This window comes from Canis lupus, chromosome X (assembly GCF_048164855.1).
Source record: "Canis lupus baileyi chromosome X, mCanLup2.hap1, whole genome shotgun sequence".
Classification (NCBI taxonomy): Eukaryota; Metazoa; Chordata; class Mammalia; order Carnivora; family Canidae; genus Canis; species Canis lupus.
Window position 1 is genome coordinate 124,517,366 of NC_132876.1, and position 24,418 is coordinate 124,541,783.

Genomic DNA, 24,418 nt, shown 5'->3' on the forward strand with positions numbered 1-24,418 from the left:
TTTGCTACTACATTGTAGCTGATTTCTTCCATGTAGATAACCAAAATAAATAAGCAAAATACCACTTACATCAGGATGCGTGAAAACAAATACATGAAAGAAATAAGAGAAGCTTATTCTTCAGAGAAGTGGTGACATTTTTAGCTACATGCAAATCAATGGCTTACAACCCCATCTGTTGTTTTTTTTTTTCCCTTGGTTGCTGACTCATTGCACATGTCTGGCATTGTGAAATATGAACAACACAATATCGGTTTGCGGTTTTGAGTGGAGATGAAGAACAAAGGTAGTAGGAGGCATGGTTATATGTCATCCCCATGAGAGACGATGATAGCCCTCACAACTCACATGGGATGGCGTCCACATCCAATAGGGAGTACAGTGCTTACTGCCCATTTTCTCCCAAATTCCCCTGATTATTTTCTACCCAAGTGAAAGGGCAAGGCCAGAGAATACCAGAGATTCAGTGGCAGTTCATCAAGATGGCCCGACTCCAGTGATAACCCTTTTTCCACCCATCGACCTTCTCGGACCTGGTATTTTCACTGTGTGCAGCAGTAAAACATGGCGGGGGCTACCTCTTGGCTTACGAGGAAGTGGTGGAGAACGTCGTGTATTCCACATTGCTCCTTGTGCTTCTTCGGTGCATCCATCCAAAGGGCAAACACTGTTTTTCATGTCATAGACCTGATTAGCTGTGATAATCCGTTTTCGGTGAATCACACATGTTTCTTTCTCCATTAGATTCTAGTCTCACCAAATCATCACTCCCAAGTTACAGAAGAGCCAAACCGACACTTGGCCATCTTCTCAAATTGGCCTGCCCTGCCATTTCTTTTTTAGCCGTCGGCCCCGCATTTCTACCTTTTGTATGTAAACATCCTAAAATGAAGTTTCCACAGGGCAAGACTCTCTTTGGGAAAGGGCTAGAGCATCTAGCTTCCTTGAGGGCAGCAGGGAGGATGGGGTGGGTGGAGGGGAGTTAAGGGGATGACACTCCCCCTCCAAGGGGACACTTGTCTGGAGACATTTGGGTGTCATGATATGGTGGGAATGCTATTAGCCCCTGGCAGGTGGAGACCAGGGATGCTACTCAACACCCTACATCTTAGATTATCTATCATCTATCATCTATGTATCAATCATCTATGTATGTATGTTTGTATGTATATATCCATCTACCATGTTTCATATCCATCCATCCACCCATCCACCCATCCATCCATCCTGGTCTGTCCACCCATTCTATTATCTATCTATCTATCATCTATCTATCTATCTATCTATCTATCTATCTATCTATCTATCATCTACCTACCTACCTATCTATCATCTATCAGCTATCACACCAGGATATCCACATCCTAATCCCCATGTGATAAACAGAACAATGTTCCCCAAAGACATCCACTCCCTAATCCCTAGAACCTTTGAATATGTTACCTCACAAGGCAAAAGTGCTTCTCCAGATGTGGTGAAGGATCTGGAGATGTGGAGAATTCATCTGGATTATCCGGGTGGGCACAGGCTCCTCATTTATATGGGAGAGGCAGAGGGATCAGAATTGGAGAGAGAGCTGTGACTATGGAAGCTGAGGTTGGAGGGATGTGGGTCTGCCAGCCAAGGAATGCAGGCAGCTCGAGCAGCTGGGATGGCAAGAAATCCGATTCTGCTTCAGAAACCCCAGCAGGAATGCCGGCCTGCCAACACCATGATGTTAGCACAGGGAGACCCGTGTGGGACTCCTGGTCTTCAGGATGCTCAGGGTGGAAGGATCTGAGGTCAGGGGTCAGGGAGACTTGAGTCAGCCTGCATTTAATAAGTGATTGGAAGTCACTCTGTGCAAGCTCAGCTTCCCAGAAACACAGTTTTTCACTGTAAATTGAAGTTACTGCAAATTTTTCCTGTTTTTTTTTTTTTTTTTTTGTGTGTGTGTGGGGGGGGGAGGTTTTTTTTTCCCCTATGTCCTTTTGCTCATGGATTCTTTGCTAATGAAAGTGCTTTGTCACCATGGCCTATTTTTATCCATACAGTAATCACTGTGAGTATTATTTAAGAAATTAAAAAAAATGTTTTTAAATTTAAATTTAAAAAAGTTGTTTTAAGTAATCTCTAACCCCAAATGTGGGGCTTGAACTCACAGCCCTGAAACTAAGAGTCACATGCTTCCCAGACTGAGCTAGCCAGGCGCTCCCCTTCTATAATTTTACTTTATTTATTTATTTATTTATTTACTTACTTACTTACTTATTTTTTCCCTTCTATAATTTTAGTATGAGCCCTGGGCAGCCATTCCAGGGAGCGCATTTGTTTTTTTTCCTTTATTTTTTTTAAAAAGATTTTATTTGTTTGAGAGAGAGAGCATGAGCAGAGGAAAAGGCAGAGGGAAAGGGAGAAGCAGGCTCCTTGCTGAGCACGGAGCCTGACTTGGTACTTGATCCCAGGACTCCTGGATCATGACCTGAACTGAAGGGAGATGCTTAACCCATGAAGCCACCCTGGTGGGTGTCCCCCAGGAGCACCTTTGAAGGCAGAAGCTATGGACAGAAATTGGCCACTGACAGGTGGCCAGTCTCAGGTTCGTGCTCGTGAGCAACACACACCAACCAGTCTCCCCATTAACACCCCACGAACGGTGATTCTTCGTTGGAGTTCTGAAAGTCCCTGAAGTATGAACCGTAAGAACACCAGGCTCACCTCCTTCCCTGCAGCTTGGCTGGAGCCACATGGGTGGAGGTGGGGAGTGCCAAACGTCCACACCTCTTGATGACCTGCCATGCTGGCCATCCACAGCATGGCTGCAGGACTTTACCAACCAGCCAGAACCCTTTCAAGCCGAGCTCATGGGCAGCGAGTATACAAGAGTGATCTTACATTTTTGTCGTGGTTTTTTTTTTTTTTTTTTTTTAAAGAGTCATCGTTTTAGGTCAAGATTGAATCCGCTTCCCGTTGTCATTTCCTTGTTTCTGTTCCACTCTTTAAACAGAGGGTAGCCTCTGTAGATGAGCCATGAAGTCACACGGACCTTGTGCTCGCTCTGTTGTGGGTCTCCCCAAGAATGAGGACGGTGCTTCTGCCTTGGGCGTCTGCCGCCGTCTTCCTGCTGGCCACTGTGACGGTTTCGGGGGACGAGGCACTGGGTAAGCCCTGCTTGGAGATGCGGCTGCTTGTGTGCCTAGAGTGTCCTTTACTTTAGCATGCCTTCCTTTGGTCTTTCCTTCCCTCCTTCTGCTCTTTTTCTCTTTCTCTTTTGCAACTGTAGCATCTGTCGTCTTGTTTTTGTGTTTTTCTTTCTCTGCTTCTTAACAGTAGCAAGCAGCTCGCCCAGATTTCCCAGCCCCTGCAAACCCAAGTTTGCCTCTTTGCAAAGGGCTCATGTTGGATCGACTTCCAATGCATTCGGTTCTAATGTGCAAAAAAAAAAAAAAAAAAAAAAAAAAAGACGCCAATACAAAGAGTCCAGGTCCATCTGTTGCACGCAGGCTCTGGGTGGCTTCCCTGTCCCCTTTGCTTTCCCAGAGAGCAAAGCCTTTATGTTTACGTGAATATTGGTCTGTCCAAAATGAGCTCGTGTCACATCTGAGAAAAAGGTGAGGGCGAAAGAAGGCGGATGGAGGGATCAGCTGCCGTGGGGATTGTGGGGGCCGCTCTTGTGCCACACGGGATTTTCTAGCATGCGGGTGGCAGACACAGGAACTGGGGAAGGTGCTTCAGGGACCTCTCATCTGTGAAGGGTCACGTCGCGTCACTCCACGCTCATCCCTGTGTGTCTGAGCTGCCCTCTTGCTTGCCTGGTTTGTAAGGCTCAATCCAGAGACACCCCATTGGCTACAGTCTCTTGATGGCACACTGGGGGTCCCACTGGCCCAGCACTGACTCCCAGAGAGTCTGAGTGCGGGTTTCCCCTAGACTGGGCTACAGCAGCACAAACACGATTCTCGAATTGCATGTATCAGATGCTCCACTCACATGCACCAGGCACACCCTCAAAACTCTTCTAGTAACTTCTTGGGGAACACCGGAGCTCGTTTTGTTCCTGAAAGCTATTTGTGGTTTGCTTGCTTTTCCTTCAATGGAGTTGACTTGTACCCGAGTCCTTATAGGCACAGAAGCCTTAGAAACTAAGTAGTCGAGGGAACGGGGTCTCACAGGGGTGCAGCCCTGGGAAAGCTCCCCGCACGGCTCCTGGGCTCCCTGGTGTCCCCGTCATTAATCCACTGGCACTTGCAATATGCATGGGTCATACGCACTGATGGGACCAGTCGGGATCCCACAGATGTATGGGGAGGCCACTGTCGTGCCGACTGTTTGAGACATGAGGACCCATTTTGGGCTTCACATTGCACGTGTATCAGGTGCATCAGGACGATGTCCATTCTCCCAGAACGTGCCCAGGAACAGACAGGGGGCTCGTGCAGATTTAGGGACGGAGAGCTGTGTGCAGCTGAGTGCAGATGCTCAGCTCACATGCAGCAAGACTCAGGGGTGGGTGAGGGTGGAGGTGTGTGCAGGGGAGGAAGCTGAGTGCAGATGCAGAAGGGGTCCCATGTGCACCTGCTCCCTTAGAAGACAGGAGGGACACAGCCTGGGCATCGGGCTTCCTCTGCACCACGGATGTGTGCAGCTTTCACCCCTGCTGCCATGGTGCTGATGCTGGAGGAGCCTTGCAGGGCGTGCTGAGGTCAAGTGTTCCCACACTAGAATAGGACCAGACACATCCAGCCCCGCTATGAACACCCACTTACCCACCTTTCCTCGGCAACTGTGGAGCATCTTAGGAGCATCGAGGCCTATGATGATCGTTCCCATACCCTAGTGCGCCACGTGCCCTTGCTCCGTGGGCTCAGCTGCGACCCCTAAAATCATCAAGTCTGAGCCCCTACAACCTCCCCCTGGACTTTATTTGCAAAGAGGGTGTTTGTAGAGGTTCGGGCGGCCAGCTCTTAGCTGTGGGCGGGACCGACCTGTCAGCACAGAGCCCTGCATGCCGCATGTAGACCGCGCATCTGGGTGACAGAGCGGACCAGAAGAGGGAGGAGCGCCCAAGCGGGGTGGGCAGACGGGCTGACAGGTGTGAGCTTGGTTCCAGAAGGTGTCCACGTGGACGCGGCCCTGCAGGGCGGCACCGCCGTGTGGCTGCCGTTGCATTTGCGTTGAGCAACCGTTGCTGGCACTTCAGCTGCCTGGTAAATAAAGTAGGTGGAGAGAAAGTAAGAGAGAGAGAGAGTCCAAATCACACGATTCACATTGCAGACCCTATCAGAACCATCACACGGGTTGACCGCTCGCCGCTGTGATGTCACGCGGACCCGCTCTGCCTCGGGGAGGGGTCCGTGAGGCTGCGTTTTCTGCCACCCTCCTTCCACCCGGGGAGCCCGCGAGCGCCCAGGAGGAGGGCATGGGGGCATCCCGATGTGACTTCATGGGTTCTGGAGCTCGGTGCCCTCGCTCTGGGGACACACAAGAACCATCCGGAGTTTCCTGCGTGACTAATGCTGTGAACCCTTGTGGTCTCTGCCCGCGTCTCTGCACTGGCAGCTGTGAACCCTGCTGTGAACCCAGAACTGCACCCCTGCCCACCCCCTCAATGGGGAGCGACCGAGGATTTTTACAGGACGCCGCCACCGTCCGACGGGTGCATCCGTGGTTTCCCCACTGGGCCTGCCACTGCTTTGGTGGCCCACTGGGTACTCACCCCAAAAATACCCAGCGCTGCATCCAGTGGTGGCGACACCCACACTTGTGGTAGCAGGTTCTCGTGCTGCGTCCATCATCTTCTCTGTTCCTCTGTCTGTGTGTCTTGAACTGGGACGTGGGTACCACACCCAGAAGGAGATTGTTGGTGTTCAAATGACGCACCCTCACCCACTATTGTCACTATTTGCAAATGCTCCGAAATCCGTCAGTTCCGGATTTCCCTGCAGCTTTCTGATTGGGTGTTACAGAAACAAATGCAATTTTGCTAAAGATCCGCAGGGTCCTTGCAACCGGGGAGCTGGTGGTCCCAGCACGTTCCTATCGCAACATGTTTGTGGGGGGGACCCTGCTCATCACAATGGAGGGGGGTTAGCTCTCCCTCAATAGAGGAGAAGGCCACAGGCAGGGCAGGGCAAGAAGGTGAAATGGGACACGTCTTTCTGTTTTATTTTATTTTTTTATTTTTTAATTGGTTGATTTGAAAACAGCCTTATTGATATATAATTGGTCCATTTAAAAATGTAGATTTTAGGGATCCCTGGGTGGCGCAGCGGTTTGGCGCCTGCCTTTGGCCCAGGGCGCGATCCTGGAGACCTGGGATCAAATCCCACGTCGGGCTTCCGGTGCATGGAGCCTGCTTCTCCCTCTGCCTGTGTCTCTGCCTCTCTCTCTCTCTCTCTCTGACTATCATAAATAAATAAAAATTAAAAAAATAAAATAAAAAAAATAAATAAAAATGTAGATTTTAGTAGATTTTAGTAGATGCATAGATATGTGCAACGAGTTCTAGAGCATTTCCGTCATCCCCAGAGGGAACTCTAAAACCCTGCTAATCTGTCATTCTGGGATCCCGATCCCGTACCCAGCTCCTGACAACCACTAACAGGCTCTCTGTGTCCCTGGATTTCCATATCTGGACACTTCCCATCCATGATATCACACACTCTGTGAGAATTTTTGTGGGTCCATTCACACGGCTGCTTATTTTCATATTTCAGCCACATTGTAGAAGTGTTTTTTTTTCTTAATTCCTTGTTATGAATGATGCGCCATCATATGGATGGATCGCAGTGTGTTTGTCCAAAGAAACGGTTTTCAGAATTTTGCCCAGGGGTGCCTGGGTGGCTCAGTCCATGGAGCATCCAACTCTCAGTTTTGGTTCAAGTTGTGTGACCTCAAGGTTGCGAGATTCAGTGTGAGGTTGCAGGGAGACTTCTTAAAGATTCTCCGTCCGCACACAGTCTCACTCTCACCCTTTAAAATAAGTCAATAAGTAAAATAAATAAATAAATAAATAAATAAATAAATAAGGGGACAGAACGTAAAGACTGCTAACTCTGGGAAACGAACTAGGGGTGGTAGAAGGGGAGGAGGGCGGGGGGTGGGAGTGAATGGGTGACGGACACTGGGGGTTATTCTGTATGTTAGTAAATTGTACACCAATAAAAAATAAATTAAAAAAAATAAAGAAATAAATTTAAAAAAGAAATAAAAAAGATTAAAAAAGAAATAAAAAAAGAAAAAAGAAATTAAAAAAAGAAATAAAAAAGAAATTAAAAAAAGAAATAAAAAAGAAATTAAAAAAGAAAAGAAAAAAGAAATTAAAAAAAAAGAAAAGAAAAAAGGAAATTAAAAAAAGAAATTAAAAAAAAGATAAAAAAAAATGGTTTAGCCCCGAATGAAACAGGGTGGAATACCTGTCTCATTGGTATCAAAACAAGGCAGCAAAATTCATTTCAACCATTTCTTGGAGACACACGCTCCCAAATCTAGAGCATGAGCGATTACTTCAAGAAGTATCGTAAAATTATGTTGCCAAATGCAATTTTTGTACAAAATTAAGTTGCTTATTGGTTTTTTAAAAATGATGGTTAGCTATATATAGAATGTTCTGTCTATAAAGTGTACATTAAGTACATTCACATGGTTGTGTAACCACCTTCACCATTCATTTCTAGAACTTTCTCATCTTCCCAAACTGAAACTCTGTCTCCATTAAACACCGAGTCCCGTCTCCTCCCCATCCCATGGCGTCCACCATCTAGTGCATGTGGGGCTCTCCTGAAAAGTGGGGATTTTTGAATACAAGTGAACTATTGATGAAGTCTGGACATTGGTGTCCGAAGCATCGTTCTCTGCCTCTTCCTCTCTCTGTACAGACAACTTCTATCGCTAGGACTGCCTGCATTAAAGGGCGTCGGCTACCATGTGCAATTTTACGCCTTTGCGTCTTGACGCGGCCTAATAAGTTCACCACATCTCCTAAAGCCGACGCGTGCTTTCCGAGCAACAACTGGAGGGGGAAAGCACATTTCTGGCATCCGTGCATTCCTTTTTGTTGAGGAAAATCACTTTATTATAAAATAGGCATTGAAGCAGAATGCGACACACGTCTACCGCACACAGTGCACCAACGAGATCTACAAAGACGAGACATCTACAAACACAGAAACCCTTTACTAGAGCTCGTGGACACAACTCATGACACACGTAATCTGTGAATAAATAATGATTAGTCCTCGACCTGGTGACCCCTCAGCACCTTTTGTCAGACAAGGTTTTCCCTAACTTCACCTGGTAATTGGAGACACTGTCTGTGTTAGCTCATTGGATTTATCCCATGGGGGAAAAAACTCCTATCTTTACGACAAGATGTGTTCCAATGTGGAGCCAGACTTTCCCTCACACTACAAGTGGGAGGTGGAGCATCACATTCCCTGGTATTTGCATTTCAAAGAGTTGGTTTCCTTGAGAAAGATACCCCTGGGTCCTGAGTCTGGTAAAGATCTTATTAAGTTTTAAAAGGATTTGCATGGATGTCAAAGACATGGAGAAAGATCTGACAAGTTTCCTAAGTAAATTCTCAAGAAAATGGAGGGGGGAGGTCTCTCTTCCTGTATTTCATTTTATTTTATTTTATTTTATTTTATTTTGTTTAATTTAATTTAATTTTACTTTTTATTTACATTTTACTTTTAATTCAATTTCATTTTCATTTTATTTTATTCTATTTTTCCTAAGATTTTACTTATTTGGGCAGCCTGGATGGTTCAGGGGTTTAGCGCCAACTTCAGCCCAGGGTATGATCCTGGAGACCCGGGATCAAGTCCCACGTCCGACTCCCTGCATGGAGTCTGCTTCTCCCTCTGCCTGTGTCTCTGCCTCTCTCTTTCCTTGTGTCTCTCATGAATAAATAAATAAAATATTTTTAAAAATAGATTTTATTTATTTATTTGACTGAGAGTGAGCACAAGCAAGGGGAGGGGCAGAGGGAGAAGCAGACTCCCCACTGAGCAGGGAGCCCAACTGGGAGCTCAATCCCAGGACCCTGAGATCCTGACCTGAGCTGAAGGCAGGTGCTTAACCAACTGAGCAACAGGGGTGTCCCAAGTCTTTTGTTTTTAAATTTTGATTTGCCCTTTCAAGGCACAGGCAGGGCAGGGGTAAAGACCAAACATGCAAAGCAAAAGTTCTCTTTCTATTTTGCAAACTGCACACAAGACCTCACAAATATCTTCCTAATCTTGGACCGGCTTTTATGCCCAGTGCTACCTGAAAGAGCAACCCTGTGCTACATGAAAACATTTTGTAGGATCAGCGGGAGACCTTCTGTGCTTTCCTTTCCCTTCTCAGAGAAGTCTCGCCCACACCCCAGTCAGGAGAACCCCAATCACGTCCCTCACCTACACTGGTTAGGAACATCTGAATCCGTTCTGAGAAGTTGACAAAGAAGTAACAGAGACAGGGTGACTTGCTTTTTTTCTCCCCTTTCCAAGTCTGATCTCGCTCCCTCCTGTCCCCGCAGCTGACTCATCCTGTGGGGGTGGCAGTGAAGTGCAGAACAGTTCTGCTTTCCTGCTGGTGCAGGGGCATCAGGCTTTATCCATTAGATGTGTTCCACAGACAGAGGTCCCAAGATCTGAAATAACGTTGACACCTCAGCTGTAAACTTCCCTCCCTTTCAGACCCAGGAGGTGTTCACTGTGAGGGATGGATACTGGTTCCTTTCCTGAAAGTCAGAGATTTCCAGAAGCCATGACGTCCTTCCTGACATCTCCTCTCTCTTTCTGGAACCAATGGATCAATAGGTCTGAGGTTACCTGTCTTGTGATCAGTCACATCAGGAACAATGGTCAGCACAGAACAGAAGTATTCCATACACCTCGGGCATCTGAAAGGCTTTCTTAAAAATTCAAAGAACATTTTCATCTCTCCTTCTACCTTTAATTGGACACCAAATGCACTTGATGGTGGTCCACTCCCTGGTACGGCAAGCTTTGAATAAACGTACTCTCCTTGTTCTTATTTGGGTGTCTTTTGTTCATTTCTACAATGTAGATGGTCACTGGCCGATCACACAAAAATATTGTTTTGGGAGGTCTTGAAAAACATCAGTGAAATAGCAGATTGAATTTGGATTGGTGAGAAGGTGTGATGGGAAAGCATGGCTAATTCTGGACCATGAAGTAGGATGCGACCCCATGAATGTTCAGCAGGCCAAGTCTTCCAGCCCAGAGACCTTATGGGGTGTTGAGCAAACAGGTCCAAGGTCATGATGTATATTTGCCTCCTGCTTTAGGGGTGGGGTTGCTGAACCCAGGACTGAATGTGAAATGTGAGTCCCTGACCTGGAGACTTCGAGACCCTCTTTCTCAGCATTTGTGAACATGTATCTCTTCAGCTCATCATGTATCTCATCATACTCATGACCTGCTGGGTGCTAGAAATGTGTCCATTGACCATCCATCCATCCATTATCTATCTATCATCTATCTATCTATCTATCTATCTATCTATCTATCTATCTATATCTATCCATCCATTCAACCATCTGTCATATCTATCATCTATTATCTATCTACCCATCCATTATCTATCTATTTACCTATCCATTCATCATCTACTATCTATCCATCATATCTACCATATATCATCTATCTATCTATCTATCTATCTATCTATCTATCTATCTATCTATCCATCCTATTGTCTACATACATAACCTGATACTTCCACTTCTAACTCAACACCACCGGGTTCATTCTAGCCTTCCATATTCCCGAAATTGTCACTCCCTTCCCTGGCAGTTGGGAACTTGCCCTTTCTTATCCGCAGCATCACAGCATATTTACTTAATCCTAGAATACACCCATTAACTACTTTCACAATGACTAACCCAGGCATGTGTGAAAATAAAAACTGCCCAAGCCTAAGTCACTTTAAAAGCAAAGACAGAGGGTTCATTTGTCTGTGAACCTTTCCTCAAGTTGTCATGTGTGAGTTGTAAGTTTTCTGAGTGAGACCACGAGTTTGGTGGATGGGGCACAGTGTCTAATGCCCCCTGTGTGCCCACAAAAGAGGAGGTCATCAGACACAGAGTCAATACTCAATAGCTGCTCTTCATACTAATTAATGGTCATTACGTCTTGCAAACATATGAAGAAAAGCAGCCGTAATCTTGCTCCTGACTTATTCCTCTGTCCCCAGTAACCCTTTGTATATCCTGCAGCTCTTAACTGACATAATTAATGCCGGCTTGTTTGAGAAAAATCTTGATTTTATCCATCCCTATAAAGCATTCTATTATTCTTATGACTCAAGTGCTAATGTCCTTTTATAAATTTCCAACCAGTTTCAGCATTGCCTCAATGGATCCTCTATTTGTCTCTTTTTACCCAGAAGGAGTATTGCAGCTTCAGATGATCAACTTTAATTTTGAAGCTGTGCAGGTTACATGGAATGCAAGCCAATACTCGGGGACAAATTTGACTTTCCTCTACAAGTAAGTGCCCCTCAGGAAGGGAACACCATGCCTTGTGCTCAAATAGTTCTTCTCCTGAGATACCAGCAATTGCGTGTGAAGGGCCAGCTAGTGAAGGTGTGAAGAATCAAGAATGTGCAAGTGTCAATGTGTGTGCTCTGTTTCGCCCTGACCCCTCACCACAACCGCAACCACACCTCTTAACCAAGTGATGACTAAGTCACACTCTAAACCACCTAGATTCATCCAAGGACATCCACAAGGTGCTTATTCATCCAGGACCATTCACAATGTCTTGACAGATACCTTTGACGGGAACCCTGTTCCCTTGAAACAAGGTATGCAACCGTGGCAAAGGTTGACCTTCTGAGACGTTTCATGCCAGCTTTCCAGCAGCCACCTTCCAAAAGTGTGTCTCCCTATCATGGGCTTTTTTTTTTTTTTTTTTTTTGGTCTCAGTATAAATGTAGGAGAGAAGCATTCTCCAATTAACTTAGCCTCAATTCTGTGAATGGGAGAGATGTGTGATTGATTCTTCACAGTTTGATAGCATAGGAGATGAATGGGAAAGTGTACACAGGAGGGACATTTTAAGGTGAATTGGTTGGGAAATAAACATTTAAAAAAATCTGCTGGGTCTCCTAGATGGTCACATAGGTAAGTCACTTGAGCGTCAGTTTCTTTATTATAAAGGACATAATTCTCGATCAAGTCACTGCTTGGATTTGAGGACCTCAGGACAGAGCCTAAACTGGTCCCAACTGGGCACCATATTTTTTTTCTTAATATTGTAGGAAGCCTCAGGGAGATCTCCAGTGTTGGTTCATCCTTATTAAAGTGCCTCCTCAAATCAAGGGCATGGTGACTCTGCAAGTCAAACTGTACTTTTATTAGTTTTCTGGGGCAGTCATAACACAGTACCACAAACTGAGCAGCTTAGAACAACACAAATTCATCGTCTCCCAGTTCTGGAGACCAGAAGTTTGAGATCCAGGGGAGGCAGGTGCTTCCAAGGAGGGTCCGTCCTGCCTCTTCCAGCATCTGGGGCTGCAGGCATCTCTGGGCTGGTGGCTGCATCCCTCCCATGTCTGCCTCCATCTTCACCTGGCTTCTCCTTTGTGTCTGTGTCTCGTCTTGTGTCTCTTATAGGGACAGTGTCACTGGATTTAGGACCCACTGTAATGCAAGATGACCTTATCTTGATATCTTTCCTTTAATCACACCTGTCAAGACCGTATTTCCAAATGAGGCCCCATTCACAGATTCCAAGGATTAATGCATGAACAGACCTTTTGGAGAACCACCATCCAACCCACGACAGGGGGCCTTCAGGGAGCATACTGTGTTGAGAGAGGGGGTATTTTTCTATTTGGACAGTTCTTGCTGTGCTTTAAGAAAGGGTTCTTGAAGCGAGTGAAGGGGGTTCCCAATCTGTGGCAGAGATATGGAGCAGAGGAGTGAGCCAGGAGATGTGTGAAGATGTTATTTTCAAAGACTCTCTATGGCTGAATGGTTCTATGTTTTAACCACAGGTTAACCAGTGACGAGACTGATAGCCAATGCTCCAACTATATTCTTCAACAAAGTCGCACTGCTGGATGCCTCCTGGAGGCAAAAGAAGATGAAATTCTGTGCTTTTCCATCTGGAATGGAACACGTCTCCTTCTCAACAAATGTCAGTGGATCAGTGCTTACTGTAAGTACCAAAAATGAACTCGTTGCCAAGTGCCCCTTTCCTACTCCAACTTCGAAGAGACTGGCCTTCTAGAAAATTCGTCTTGATACACACATTGGACAAAGATGTGTCATGGCACTCTGTCCTCCAACAGAGAGAGAGAGAGAGAGAGAGAGAGAGAGAGAAAAGCCCCCCTTTCCCCTCGATACCACCCCCATTGGTTTTCTTAGGTGCATTCAGGGTTGGCTGTCAATCTAGGGTTATAAAACACTGCAAATAAAAAGACCACAAATCAGGCAGCTTAAAACAACAGAAATTAATCATCACTAAGCTCTGGAGACCAGACTCTGAGCTCCAGGTTGGGGAGAGTTGTGCATCCTCCAGAGGCTCCAGAGGAGGGTCCTTCCTGTTTCTTCCAGCGTTGGGGGCTTTAGGTGTCCCTGAGCTGGTGTCCGCATCCCTCCTGTCTCTGTCTCCATCCTCATGTGGCTCCTCCTGTGTCTGTGTCTCTCTTCTTCCATTTAGGGACACTTGTTCTTGGATTTAGGACCATCCTGCTCCAGGATGAACTCATCCTATCTTGATTAGATCTGCAAGGACCTTATTTCCTAATAAAGCCACATTCACGGTACCAGAGATCAGCTCATGAACGTACTTGTCGGGGGACACCGTTTAACTCATGAAAGCGTTCATTTCCCAAAGGACAGGCTGGTGGGGAAGGAGTCTCATGTGATGTTTTCCATGTTCTGTCTTCACTTTAGTTTGCTGAGGCTACTGCAACAAACTGCTACAAAGCAGGTGGCTTAAAACAACAGAAATTTGCCCTCGCACAGTTAAGAAGACCCCGGGCATCTGAAATCAAGGTGTGGGCAGAGCTGGTTCCTTCTGGAGGCTCTAGGGGATGACCTGTTCCATGTCTCTCTCTCTTGCCTTCTGGTGGCTGCTGTTCCTTAGCTTGTAGATGCATCAGCTCCATCTATACCTCTATCTTCACATGCCCGTTTCCCTCTGTGTGTCTGTGTCTCCTCTTATGAGGACACTAATTATATAGGACCAGAGCCCACTCTACTCCAGTAAACCCCATTTTATCTTTAATTATCATGCCTGCAATGATCCCAAATGCACATATTCTGAGATATGGGGGCTAGGACTCCAACATATCTTTCTTAGGGGGACACTATTTATCCCATAACAGACATTTTCACACAATTTCAAAGAGTTCATTTGACGATACACATTCAGGTCCTTGGAGCTATGCTATAGATGTAATGAGGATGAATAACACCCTCATCCTCAGTCTAATAAAGTATTTTTTAAGATTATTTATTTATTCATGAGAGAGAGAGAGAAGCAGAGACATAGGCAGAAGGAGAAACAGGGTCCCTGCAGGGAGCCCGATGTGGGACTTGAACCTGGGATGGCAGGATCACACCCTGAGCCAAAGGCAGATGCTCAACTGCTGAGCCACTCAGGCGTCCCAATCCAATAAAGTATTAAGGAAAAGATTAAGGCAGGCCAGAGAACGTGAGTCTAAGCAAACTTACCACTATAATTTTAGAGATGTGGAATCTTTATCTTTGTAGAGGTGGTGATCATTTTTTTGTCTCTCCTTCTCAGTGAAACCCAGCTCCCCAAAAGACTTGAACTTCCAGTGGCATCAGGAAGCCATTACAGTGACCTGTTCTGATCTGCCCTACAAGCGTCTCCTCTATGAAATCCAGTACAAGAGTATGTTCGACACTGAGTGGCAGGTGAGCATGGTAGCATCTTTTTCTCAGCCCAAGGGTGAGCGAGGATCCCCAAGTGGTAATCAAGAGAGACGTGGAGAGACACAGAGACAGATGTTGGCATTTGTTTTAAGGAATTGCTTATGGGATTATAGGGGCAGACACATCTCAGGCCAGCAGGCTGGAAACACAGACAGGTTTCCATTATGGTCTTTAGACTTCTCTGGGAAACTCCAGTCTATGTCCTCTCAGGGCCTTCAATGGATTGAGTAAGGCTCACCCACATTATAGAGTGACCTAAAGATGGCTGATTAAAAACATCAATCATTTCTATAAAATACCTTCACAGTAACACCTAGGGTATCATCTAAGTAAAAAACTAGACACCAACCTTGGCCAAGTTGACAAATAGAATTAACCATCACCATACCCTGTACCACCCACCCCTCTTTGCATGCCTTTTGAACATGTGAGAACCCTTTCTGGTACTGACTATTTGGGCGTAATCAATGGAATAAATTAAAATGATGTAAATATCAATGACTCAAGGGCTCACAGTTGTCTTCCAATAATCACATGACCACCATATAAACAAAGTATTAACATCTTTGCAAAAGCAGAACTGGAGCCAATGGGCAAAATCATCTGTAGAAGGCAGATGGAATCACCTGGATCAGGTATAGTGAGGTGCCCACCCCCGGAGGTGCCCAAGGAGAGTCTTGAAGTTGGCTTGGACGGGATCTCGGAAAGACTGCCCTGGAAAAGTAGTTAAGCTACCTGGGCTATGAGCCGCCTGCCTATCCCAGAAGTCAATGATTCCACAAGTCTGCAAGGACACCTGTGTCCATCAAGGTTTGCAGACTTGGATGATGGGATCAACCAGAAGCATCATATCTCATGGGACCATCTAGGGAGGAGGGGGAGCTAAGGCAAGGTGAGTATAACTGAACATCTCAGACTAGGATAGTCGATGTCTGCTGTGTCTACAGGTGTTGGGAGGGGATCCTTTCCACATTCACTCAAGATTTACTTACTGAGGATCTACTATGTCCCAAGCACTGAGGACATAATAATAGCACCTAGCCACAGCAACTTGGGGATGGATGTGATAACACGTGAAAAACATTGAGTAAGTTCACCCTTACTATGGTTACTCTAATTATTTTCACTACTAGGCTCACATCTACTACTCACTCCTACTACTCTTACTCACCCTTATTATATTTGCTGGTGTCTGCACCAGCAAGGAGACAGCGAGGAGATCTGTCAACAGATGGAAATCCCTATTCTTATGAAGAGGCAAATCCTAAGTGCCCATATAATACATCCCTAAATCTGGAAATGGTGCAATAAAACGCAGCAATAAGAATAAAAATGAGAATACCGTTGAAGGCCGTTGTATGTAACCCAAGCAGGAGGGGACCTATCAGAAAAGAGAAAAGCTGACCTAATGCTGGGTCTAGTAGAATACCGTCACTGAAATGAAATTTGATGAAACTCGTCAAAGAAATGCAAAGTAAAGCAATCGATGGGTACTGGAGAGCACCTAAAGAGTGTGGTAATAATAAGATGTGATACTGGTCAAGGATGTTGAGCATTAACAAACTTTAAGAGCTTATCAGTTGTCCTATTTCTGACCTATTGAGCCCCTTTTTAGAAATTGATCTGGGCACCTGGGGGGCTCAGTGGTTGACTGCCTTTGGATCAGGTCATGACCCTGGGGTTCTGGGATCGAGTCCCACATTGGGGTCCCTGCATGGAGCCTGCTTCTCCCTCTGCCTGTGTCTCTGCCTCGCTCTCTGTGTCTCATGAATAAATAAATAAAATCCTGAAAAAAAAATAGAAATTGATCCTAAGGAAAGAATTAAAAATGCGGATGTGGTTTTATACACAGAGACATCTGTTGAGGCATTATCTAAAATAAATACAAAGCATTGGAGGCCACCTCTATGCCATACAATAGGGAGATGGTCAAATAAATAATGGTACATCTGTATGATAAAATATGTAAGTCACCAAAGACACTATAGTGATAAATGATATTTAGTGATGAAAGCAATGTGTACAGTAAAACATCGCATTATATGAATACAATATCAATTGTTAATGGTGATTATATGATGGAACTGGAATAAAGGTTCCAAGGAAAGAAACAAGGAAAGAAACAATATCAATTTGTTAATGGTGATTATATGATGGAACTGGAATAAAGGTTTTTACCGTTTTTAATTGTGTGTTTGTATGTGCATATGTTTTCTAAAGTCTCCAAAGTAAGCATGAGTTACTGTTGTATTCATACAAAAAAAATTACTTTTTCTTTTTAAGGAGTAACTTTTCACCAAGTAATTCTTAAAAGCATCTGTAGTACTATCTGTTACGAAGGATTGTTTCTTCTTGGAGGGGAGCATAGAGATTGTTGGCTGCGTTTGTTTTCCTTAGGCAGACAGATGAAGTGCAACCGGAATGTGAATGCTGAAAAGTAGGTGCCTTATGTGACTCCCTAGTACAAAGACAAAGAGCTTAGGTCAAACCACTGATCCCGTGCTTGCTTTTTTTCCTTTCAGTCCAAGGAGGGAGAAACCTGCAATGTTACGACAGATGGCTTGGATGCTGAGAAATGTTATTTCTTCCGGGCCAGAGTGAAAACAATGGAGTCCAGCTATGGCCCCGACACATACCCAAGTGACTGGTCAGAGGTGATACACCAGCAAAAGGGGGAGCTGAGAGGTAATGCTTGCTACACAGCAGCGCTGCACCTGTACATGGGCCAGCGCCTCGTCTTTTGGGGGAGAGAGGATTGGAGGTTCCTAAAAATGAATGACCTCACCTCCTACTTCAGAGATCAATTTGAAAGCATTTGTTTTGTTTTCCAGACCCCCTACGTTATTGGGCTAGTTTTCACTTTTATTTCTATTAACAGCAACAATGATAATAAGTACTATTTATGAATGCTGATTCATTGATATAGGCATAGATCATAGATATATAAAATAGATGATAGATGACATCGACATATAGATATGATAGATATGTAAGTGAATGATAGTTCATAGATAAGTAGATGGATAGATGAATATAAGTGGATGGACGGATATATAGGTAGATGATAGATATGATGGATGGTTAGGCAGACAGACAGATACAGATGGACAGATGGATGGATAGATAATAGATATGATGGATGGATGGGTGGATGGATGGATAGATATAGATGGACAGATGGATGGATATAGTATGAAAGATGGATGGATGGATGGATGGATGGATGGTTAGATAGATAATAGATAATATATAGATAGATAATAGATAGATAGATAGATAGATAGATAGATAGATAGATAGATAGATAGACAGTAGCCTAAAGCAAGCCTCAGTTTCCTCAAACACCCCTGGCAACACAGGTACTTGAGAGCAGTGTGTTGAGTCTACACCACTTGTGCGGTGGCTACCCTGATGGGTGCCTGTCCGGAGACACCATCTCTCTTTCCAGGATATGTCCCACCGCAATCAAGATTTACTGTCATTGCTGTTTATAAAGGAAAGAAAGTGGGGGATTGGAGCCTGACCTACTATCATCTTGAAAACTGACAGCAACTCATTCTTTTTTGCTTTAGATTCGTGCCAGGAGAAAAAACTTTTCCCCAAATTTATTTTAGTTTCTGGCATGGTTGCGTTGCTGACAGTGTCCCTTCTTCTTCTGTCTTTATGGAAAGTACGGAGGTAAGGATGACTCTTGACAGCCTTGTCATACACACAGGACGGGAGGCTTTGTTTGCAATATGTCCACTAAGTAGAAAGGGAAAAAGAATCATCTGATAGGGTTATTCGTCCAATAGGTGAGCATCCCATTTCCCACAGTGCACGCTTCGCCAACAGCGTCTTTTAAGAAAATTGAGGGAAACAGTGCCGAAAATGCAGGGATACCTGGGGTATTTGTCTTGTAGAAACAGTAGAATATATGAATGTTAACTCCTACCAGAGGATTAGCTGGCTTCACACACACACCCCGCTGAGCCATTGTCCGCCTACCATATTGGAGCAACAGGTGCTTAAAACACCTCTCAATTATTATTGAGACTTATCAAACGGAACTGTTGGGTGAAGGGAGAAGAATCGCACGTAGAAGCTCGTCTCGTTTTCGAATCAAGTGACAGATGTAGCGAAACAGAGCCCGTAGACAGTTTTTCATGAATATCATATTAAATAGTTTTCTTTGCTCAGCTTTCTTACAACCACTTAACCACCGCCATGTCCATCCCTATGTAAACTGAGTCACGCTGCCCAGGCGTCTTGGCTGTGAATGATGCATGAAGGTACCGATGCCCAGGGTCATGGGCACCATCTTGGGATGGTGGTTTCTTGGGATGAGGTTTTCATAGCAACTGCAGGGGGCCCGGGTAGAGAAAGATGGAGCAGCACTCGGGAACATTGAGCCTGGGTCTGCACCAGGGTGAGTTGGACAACTCCACAGGGTCCCCCACTGAGAGCCAGATTCAGCACCGAAGTGCCTCGTTTAATTCTTGCCCACGACCTTTCCAGCCTCGTCACCTCTCCTTTACTGACTCACATGCATGCCACCCAAACGGAGCTCTGCTAGGGTGGAGATGAAGCAATCAGATAAGGGTGCCTACCGGTGACAGGCCCGGTGTTTTCAATAGAGAGTTGAAAGCACCCCTAGGGGAAACTGAGCCCCATGATTCTTGGAAAACACTAACGCTTGCCCTGCTTCAAGGGAATCCCCTTTGCAATGACGGGTGAAAAGTCAACTATATTGGTTGGTGTCCTAGGGCGGCCGTCACAAAGGACCAGACACACGGAGGCTCAAACCAGAGGCATTTATGAGATGTAGGTGTGGGCAGGTTGATTACCCGAGGCCTGTCTTCTTGGAGTGTAGACGCCATCTTGTCCCTGTGTGCCATCCCTCTGTGAGCACACACATCCCCGTAATCACTGTCTTTTTATAAAGACACCGGTCATGTTGAATTAGGACCATACTAGATCACAACCCTTTAAGTCCAAGACCCGGGGGCCTATGAACTAAAGTGGCCAAAGGCAGACCAACAGGAGAAAAGCCAACTGTTTCTCTATTGATGTTATCATATTACGAGCGGGGAGGACCCAAAGATAGGAACTGAAAACCCAAAGAGGTAGTTAGTCTGGGGAGCCTCGCATACCACTTGAACAAAGGGCAATGGTTGTAGAGACGTGAGTAGGTGGAGGAGAAAGGGTTCTGAAGCTGTGGTGGAGATAAATTCTGGGAAGGTGACTACAAAATGGAGACACAAAACAAATGACACAGAAAAGTTGTGTATGTGGAAAGATCTCAGCGAAAGAGAGATCTCAGCTGGGGCGGGGGTTGGCAGGGGGCGGGGAACCTTTACAAATGGAAATTTCTATTGCAAAATGGTAAAGTGACGCCTTGTGTTTAGGCAGCTGGAGAAGAACACAGAGCTCCTCCTATGTGTCCTGGATCGTAATAGGCTTCAGCCTCAAATAATCAATCTTCGGAGGGGGGGGGCGTATTTTAGGGGGCAGCCCCATGAGGCGCGTCCCTTATGACTCGTTTACGCTCCATTGTTACCGCTTGAAAAGCACAATCTCCCCACACGAGTCCCAGAGAGGGTTACGGCTTTTGACCTATGATGTCAACCTCTATGACTGACACAGTTCGGCCCATTGCATCAAGCAAAGAGACGGGATGGTCCGTGGGTGGTGGGAATCGATATTGCGCATTAAGGTGCTCTGTGCCCCGGACATCACAGTGTCGGTGGGAGGTGTCAAGTGGGTGCTGGGAGACGAGTGTCTGCGGAGTTGAGGTGGGGGGAGCACATGCCTTGACACGACAGGTACAGTTCCCTGCAGGCACCACATCTCTGCGGTGCAGCTGTGTCCCCATCCTCGGCCCCTTGGAGGTCCCCAGCCCTGCTCGGGCATGCTCGCCTGCCTGACCAGACTCTCCGTGTCCATTTCAGAGTCAAGAAGCTCCTCATGCCCAGCGTGCCCGATCCCAAATTCACCTTCCCTGGGCTCTTTGAATCCCACCAGGGTAACTTCCAGGTAACTACCACCCCCCCAACCCCATGCATGTTCAACACGATTCCTTTATGTCTAATCCCTCCCCGTGCACCTTCGTTAGAACTGACATTTCTTCCAGCTATCTCCTTTACGTACCCGCGAGCCTTTTCTGAAATGAGAGCCGTGGCTTCATCATTTTCTCCTGGTCGGAGAGATACCAGATCCAGAGAGGGGCTCAAGGGGCAGCTCGTCTTTAAACCAGCCCCACAGAGCTCTGCCCTCCCGGGATTTTCCAGCCCAATCGCCCTCTCATCTCAGCAGGAAGTTGTGTTCTTCGTGGGCTCACCCTGCACGGCTGAAAACAAACCCAAGACTTCCGCTTTTAAACGGTTTACAGGCATTGTTTCATTCACTTGATAAAGGCTTGCTTGTGGAGGGCTGGGCATGAGCAGCTAGGAACCGGGGAGAAGGGTCCAGCCCCCCCTCCCCAGGAGCTCGCCAGGTGGGGTGTGCATTTTCCAGGATAATGCATTAGAAGTTTCTCCGGAGATGTCACCAATCAGAGGCTTGAAACAACAGAAATTAATCATCTCCAAGCTCTGGAGACCATAGTCTGAGCTCCAGGGGGGGCAGGACCCCTGAGGTCCAGGGCGGGGCCTCCGGGGAGGGTCCCTCCTGCCTCTTCCAGCGTCTGGGGCCCCAGGCATCCCCGGGCTGGTGGCCACATCCCTCCCATCTCTGTCTCCGTCCTCACGTGGCTCCTCCTCTGCGCCTGCATCTCCTCTTCTGTCTCTTCCGAGGACCCCTGTCGTTGGATGTAGGGCCACCCTCGTCCAGGACGAGCTCATCTCAGACTCTTCACTTATATTTGCAAACACCCTATTTCCAAATAAGTTTACATTTATAGGTTCTGGAGGTTAGGATGGACAAATCTTTATTTTGGGAAGGGGTGTGCACCATCCGACCTCCCACAGGGGCAAGTTTAATTTCCAACCTCCTTAGACATCAGGGACAAAACAAACAAACAAAAAAAACGGGGGAAAATTTTTTCCTACACCCTCTTAGTTTCTCTGTTCAGGGCCTGCAAATTAAGCAGATGAGGACAGATTGGCATAAGAAAAGGTTGACTTAAAAAAAAAAAAAAAAAGAAAAGGTTGATTTCATAGGCACCTGGGGGCGGAGGGGTGTTCACAGAAAAGAAGTGAAAACCCCAAAGAGGTAGTTAGAAGCCCGGGCTCCGGCGCCATTTTCACACAGCGTGACAAAACGGGGAGAAGTGACAGGACAGTTATAGGGCAGGGGAGGGTGGGACCTGTGGGTGGCAGGTGTCATGTGGGAAGGTGACTGGGGTGAAAGTGAGGTTTGTTATGCAGACTGCAACCCTCTGGGGTGACGGGGGCTCTCCCTGCCCCTGTAGTGACACCTTTACACATGGAAATCTTTACTAAATGGAAATTCTTGCCCAGACTTTTGTGCAGAAAAGGGGAAGGCAGACAGCTCCACCCGAGCTTGTTCTTTCTTAATCACCTTCAGCTCAAAATAATCTTTTGTCCAAAGTGCCTTCTATGGGGTGGGGGTTTCCGGAGGGAGGGGCACGTCCTGATCCTCTTCTGGGGGAGATCCTAGGGAGAGAGGAGGGGGTTAGAAGAGCATTTTCAGGACAAAAGACATGAAGGAGAGGAGGGAGGCTGGGCAGGGGAGAGCAGACATAGGGCCGGAGCAAGGACACCCCCACCCGGTTGGCATAGCGTCCCGTGGAGACCCCTCCCCTGCCAGTATCAAGAACGTCCCCCCACCTAGGTGTGCGTTAGAATGGCAGCGTCCAGAACCCGCCTGGACCCGCTGGGGGATAATCCCGCTCACGAGAGTCCGGGCAACTCACAAACACAATTCAGTCGTGTTCCTTGTCGTTGCCCTCGTTCAAAGGGCCGCGGAGGTATTTGCAGATACAGCGTTTTGAGGGTGACGGTAAATGCAGGTGTAAGAAGAACCACGGGGCGGGCTCAGGGATGCTGGAGCTTTCTGTTCCCAGGGGATTGCTGTTCCTGCCCAGGGATGCTGGCTCGGGGGCCTGGCACCTGCCAACGGGCGTCTCCCTGAGTCCGAAATGCTCTGTGTCATCCCCGCAGGAGTGGATCAAGGACACCCAGAACGTGGTCCCCTTGAATAAGATGGAGGGTGCGGAGCACGATTGCGGCCCGGAAGAGGCTCTCATCGTCCACCTGGCCACGGCTGAGGCCGAGATGCCCATCCTGACGACCGGCCCGTCGTGTCCGCAGACCGAGGAGGAAGAGGCCTCCGGGGACCCCAGCCAGCTTCCTGGCCGGCCCCTGCAAGGCGGCGGTGGCGGCGAGAGGGTCTCTCTTGGTGGCTTCACGTTCGTGATGAGTGACAACTCATACGTCATGTTATGAGGGCTCAGAAGCCAACATTGGGGTTTACGTTGACGTTACAGCATCTCGGGGGCTCAGCACCACCGACAATGCCGTGTTCAGGGTGGGGTTCAGGGTCACGGAAGACCCCCAACGCCCAACCGGTGCGCTCCTTGTGTCCGCTTCCATCCCACGCATGTCTACTCACGGGCTGCAAGGCAGACTCCCCGGAGATGGGGCCCGCGGCGTGTTGGAGCGTTTCTTGCTTTCAGCTCACGTCTCCTCGTGGCTGATGTTTTCATGTAAATTGTATGGCAAGATGGCCCGGGTGCCCGGAGGCCTTCTTCCTCTGTGTGTGTCACCCACGCCCCGCCCTTACAACGTCTTCACTCGCGAGCACTTTCTCCGCACTTTCGAGATGCGGCCCACGGACCCAGCAAGCGGAGCACTGGGCCGAAACGAATCCTGCCTTACAGACGCCAACCAGACACCCAGCTATTAACTGTGCGCGCCGGAAAAACACCCACTTTTCAACAACGGCGGGGAGGGGAGCGCTTATCTTCCGGAGACTCTGTTTTTGTTGGCCTCTTTGCTCACGACATTCATCGATGAGGCAGGTGAATGCAAACGTGCCAAGTGCGGTCACCCGGAGCGTCTTCCCCTTGGGTGGGGCCTATCACACTGTATTTTGCAAAATGGAAATAACGAGACAAAAGAATTAGGCGTTTGTAGGTTTTCAAGGTCGTGGTTCTTCGCTCCAGCAGGGAGGGTACCTGCTGCGTCTCTGTGGGCTGCAAATAGGATAAGTTGGGAGCCCTTGTGGGGGAGTTTGTGTGTCGTCACGCGGTCGTCCCTCTGTGAGTGTCTGCGTCCCCATTCTCTCTTCTTATAAGCACCCCAGTCCTATGCAATCAAGGCTCATCCTACTGACCTCATTGTACCTTAATTACCTGTTTAATGACCCAATTCTCTATTATAGCCACATTCTGAGTTCCTGGGTTAGGGTCTCAATTTACGGGTTTTGGGGGATGCAATTCAGCACCCCCATTTAATCAGAAAGAAGAGGTGAAATTAAGAAATGCAAGCCGTGCACCATGAGGGCAACCCGCCCACAGGTGAGGTGCCAGGGAGCCCTTGCACGTGCATCCCCCCCCCCCCCCCCATTTCCCGA

The 24,418-nt window shown here is 47.0% G+C and overlaps 1 protein-coding gene across 2 annotated transcripts; it reads left to right on the forward strand.

Moving 5' to 3' along the window:
- Window positions 1–2,956: 2,956 nt before the first annotated feature.
- Window positions 2,957–23,987, forward strand: LOC140628794 (cytokine receptor-like factor 2). Of its 2 annotated transcripts, XM_072818311.1 has the most exons (8): window positions 2,957–3,140; window positions 11,377–11,479; window positions 12,991–13,154; window positions 14,751–14,884; window positions 17,425–17,587; window positions 18,475–18,580; window positions 20,833–20,917; window positions 23,005–23,987. In XM_072818311.1, the coding sequence occupies exons 1-8, from the start codon at window positions 3,059–3,061 to the stop codon at window positions 23,287–23,289; spliced, it is 1,122 nt and encodes a 373-aa protein (XP_072674412.1). In that variant the 5' UTR covers window positions 2,957–3,058; the 3' UTR covers window positions 23,290–23,987. The 2 variants fall into 2 exon arrangements, with proteins under 2 accessions (XP_072674412.1, XP_072674414.1); XM_072818313.1 differs by lacking the exon at window positions 11,377–11,479.
- Window positions 23,988–24,418: the final 431 nt, after the last annotated feature.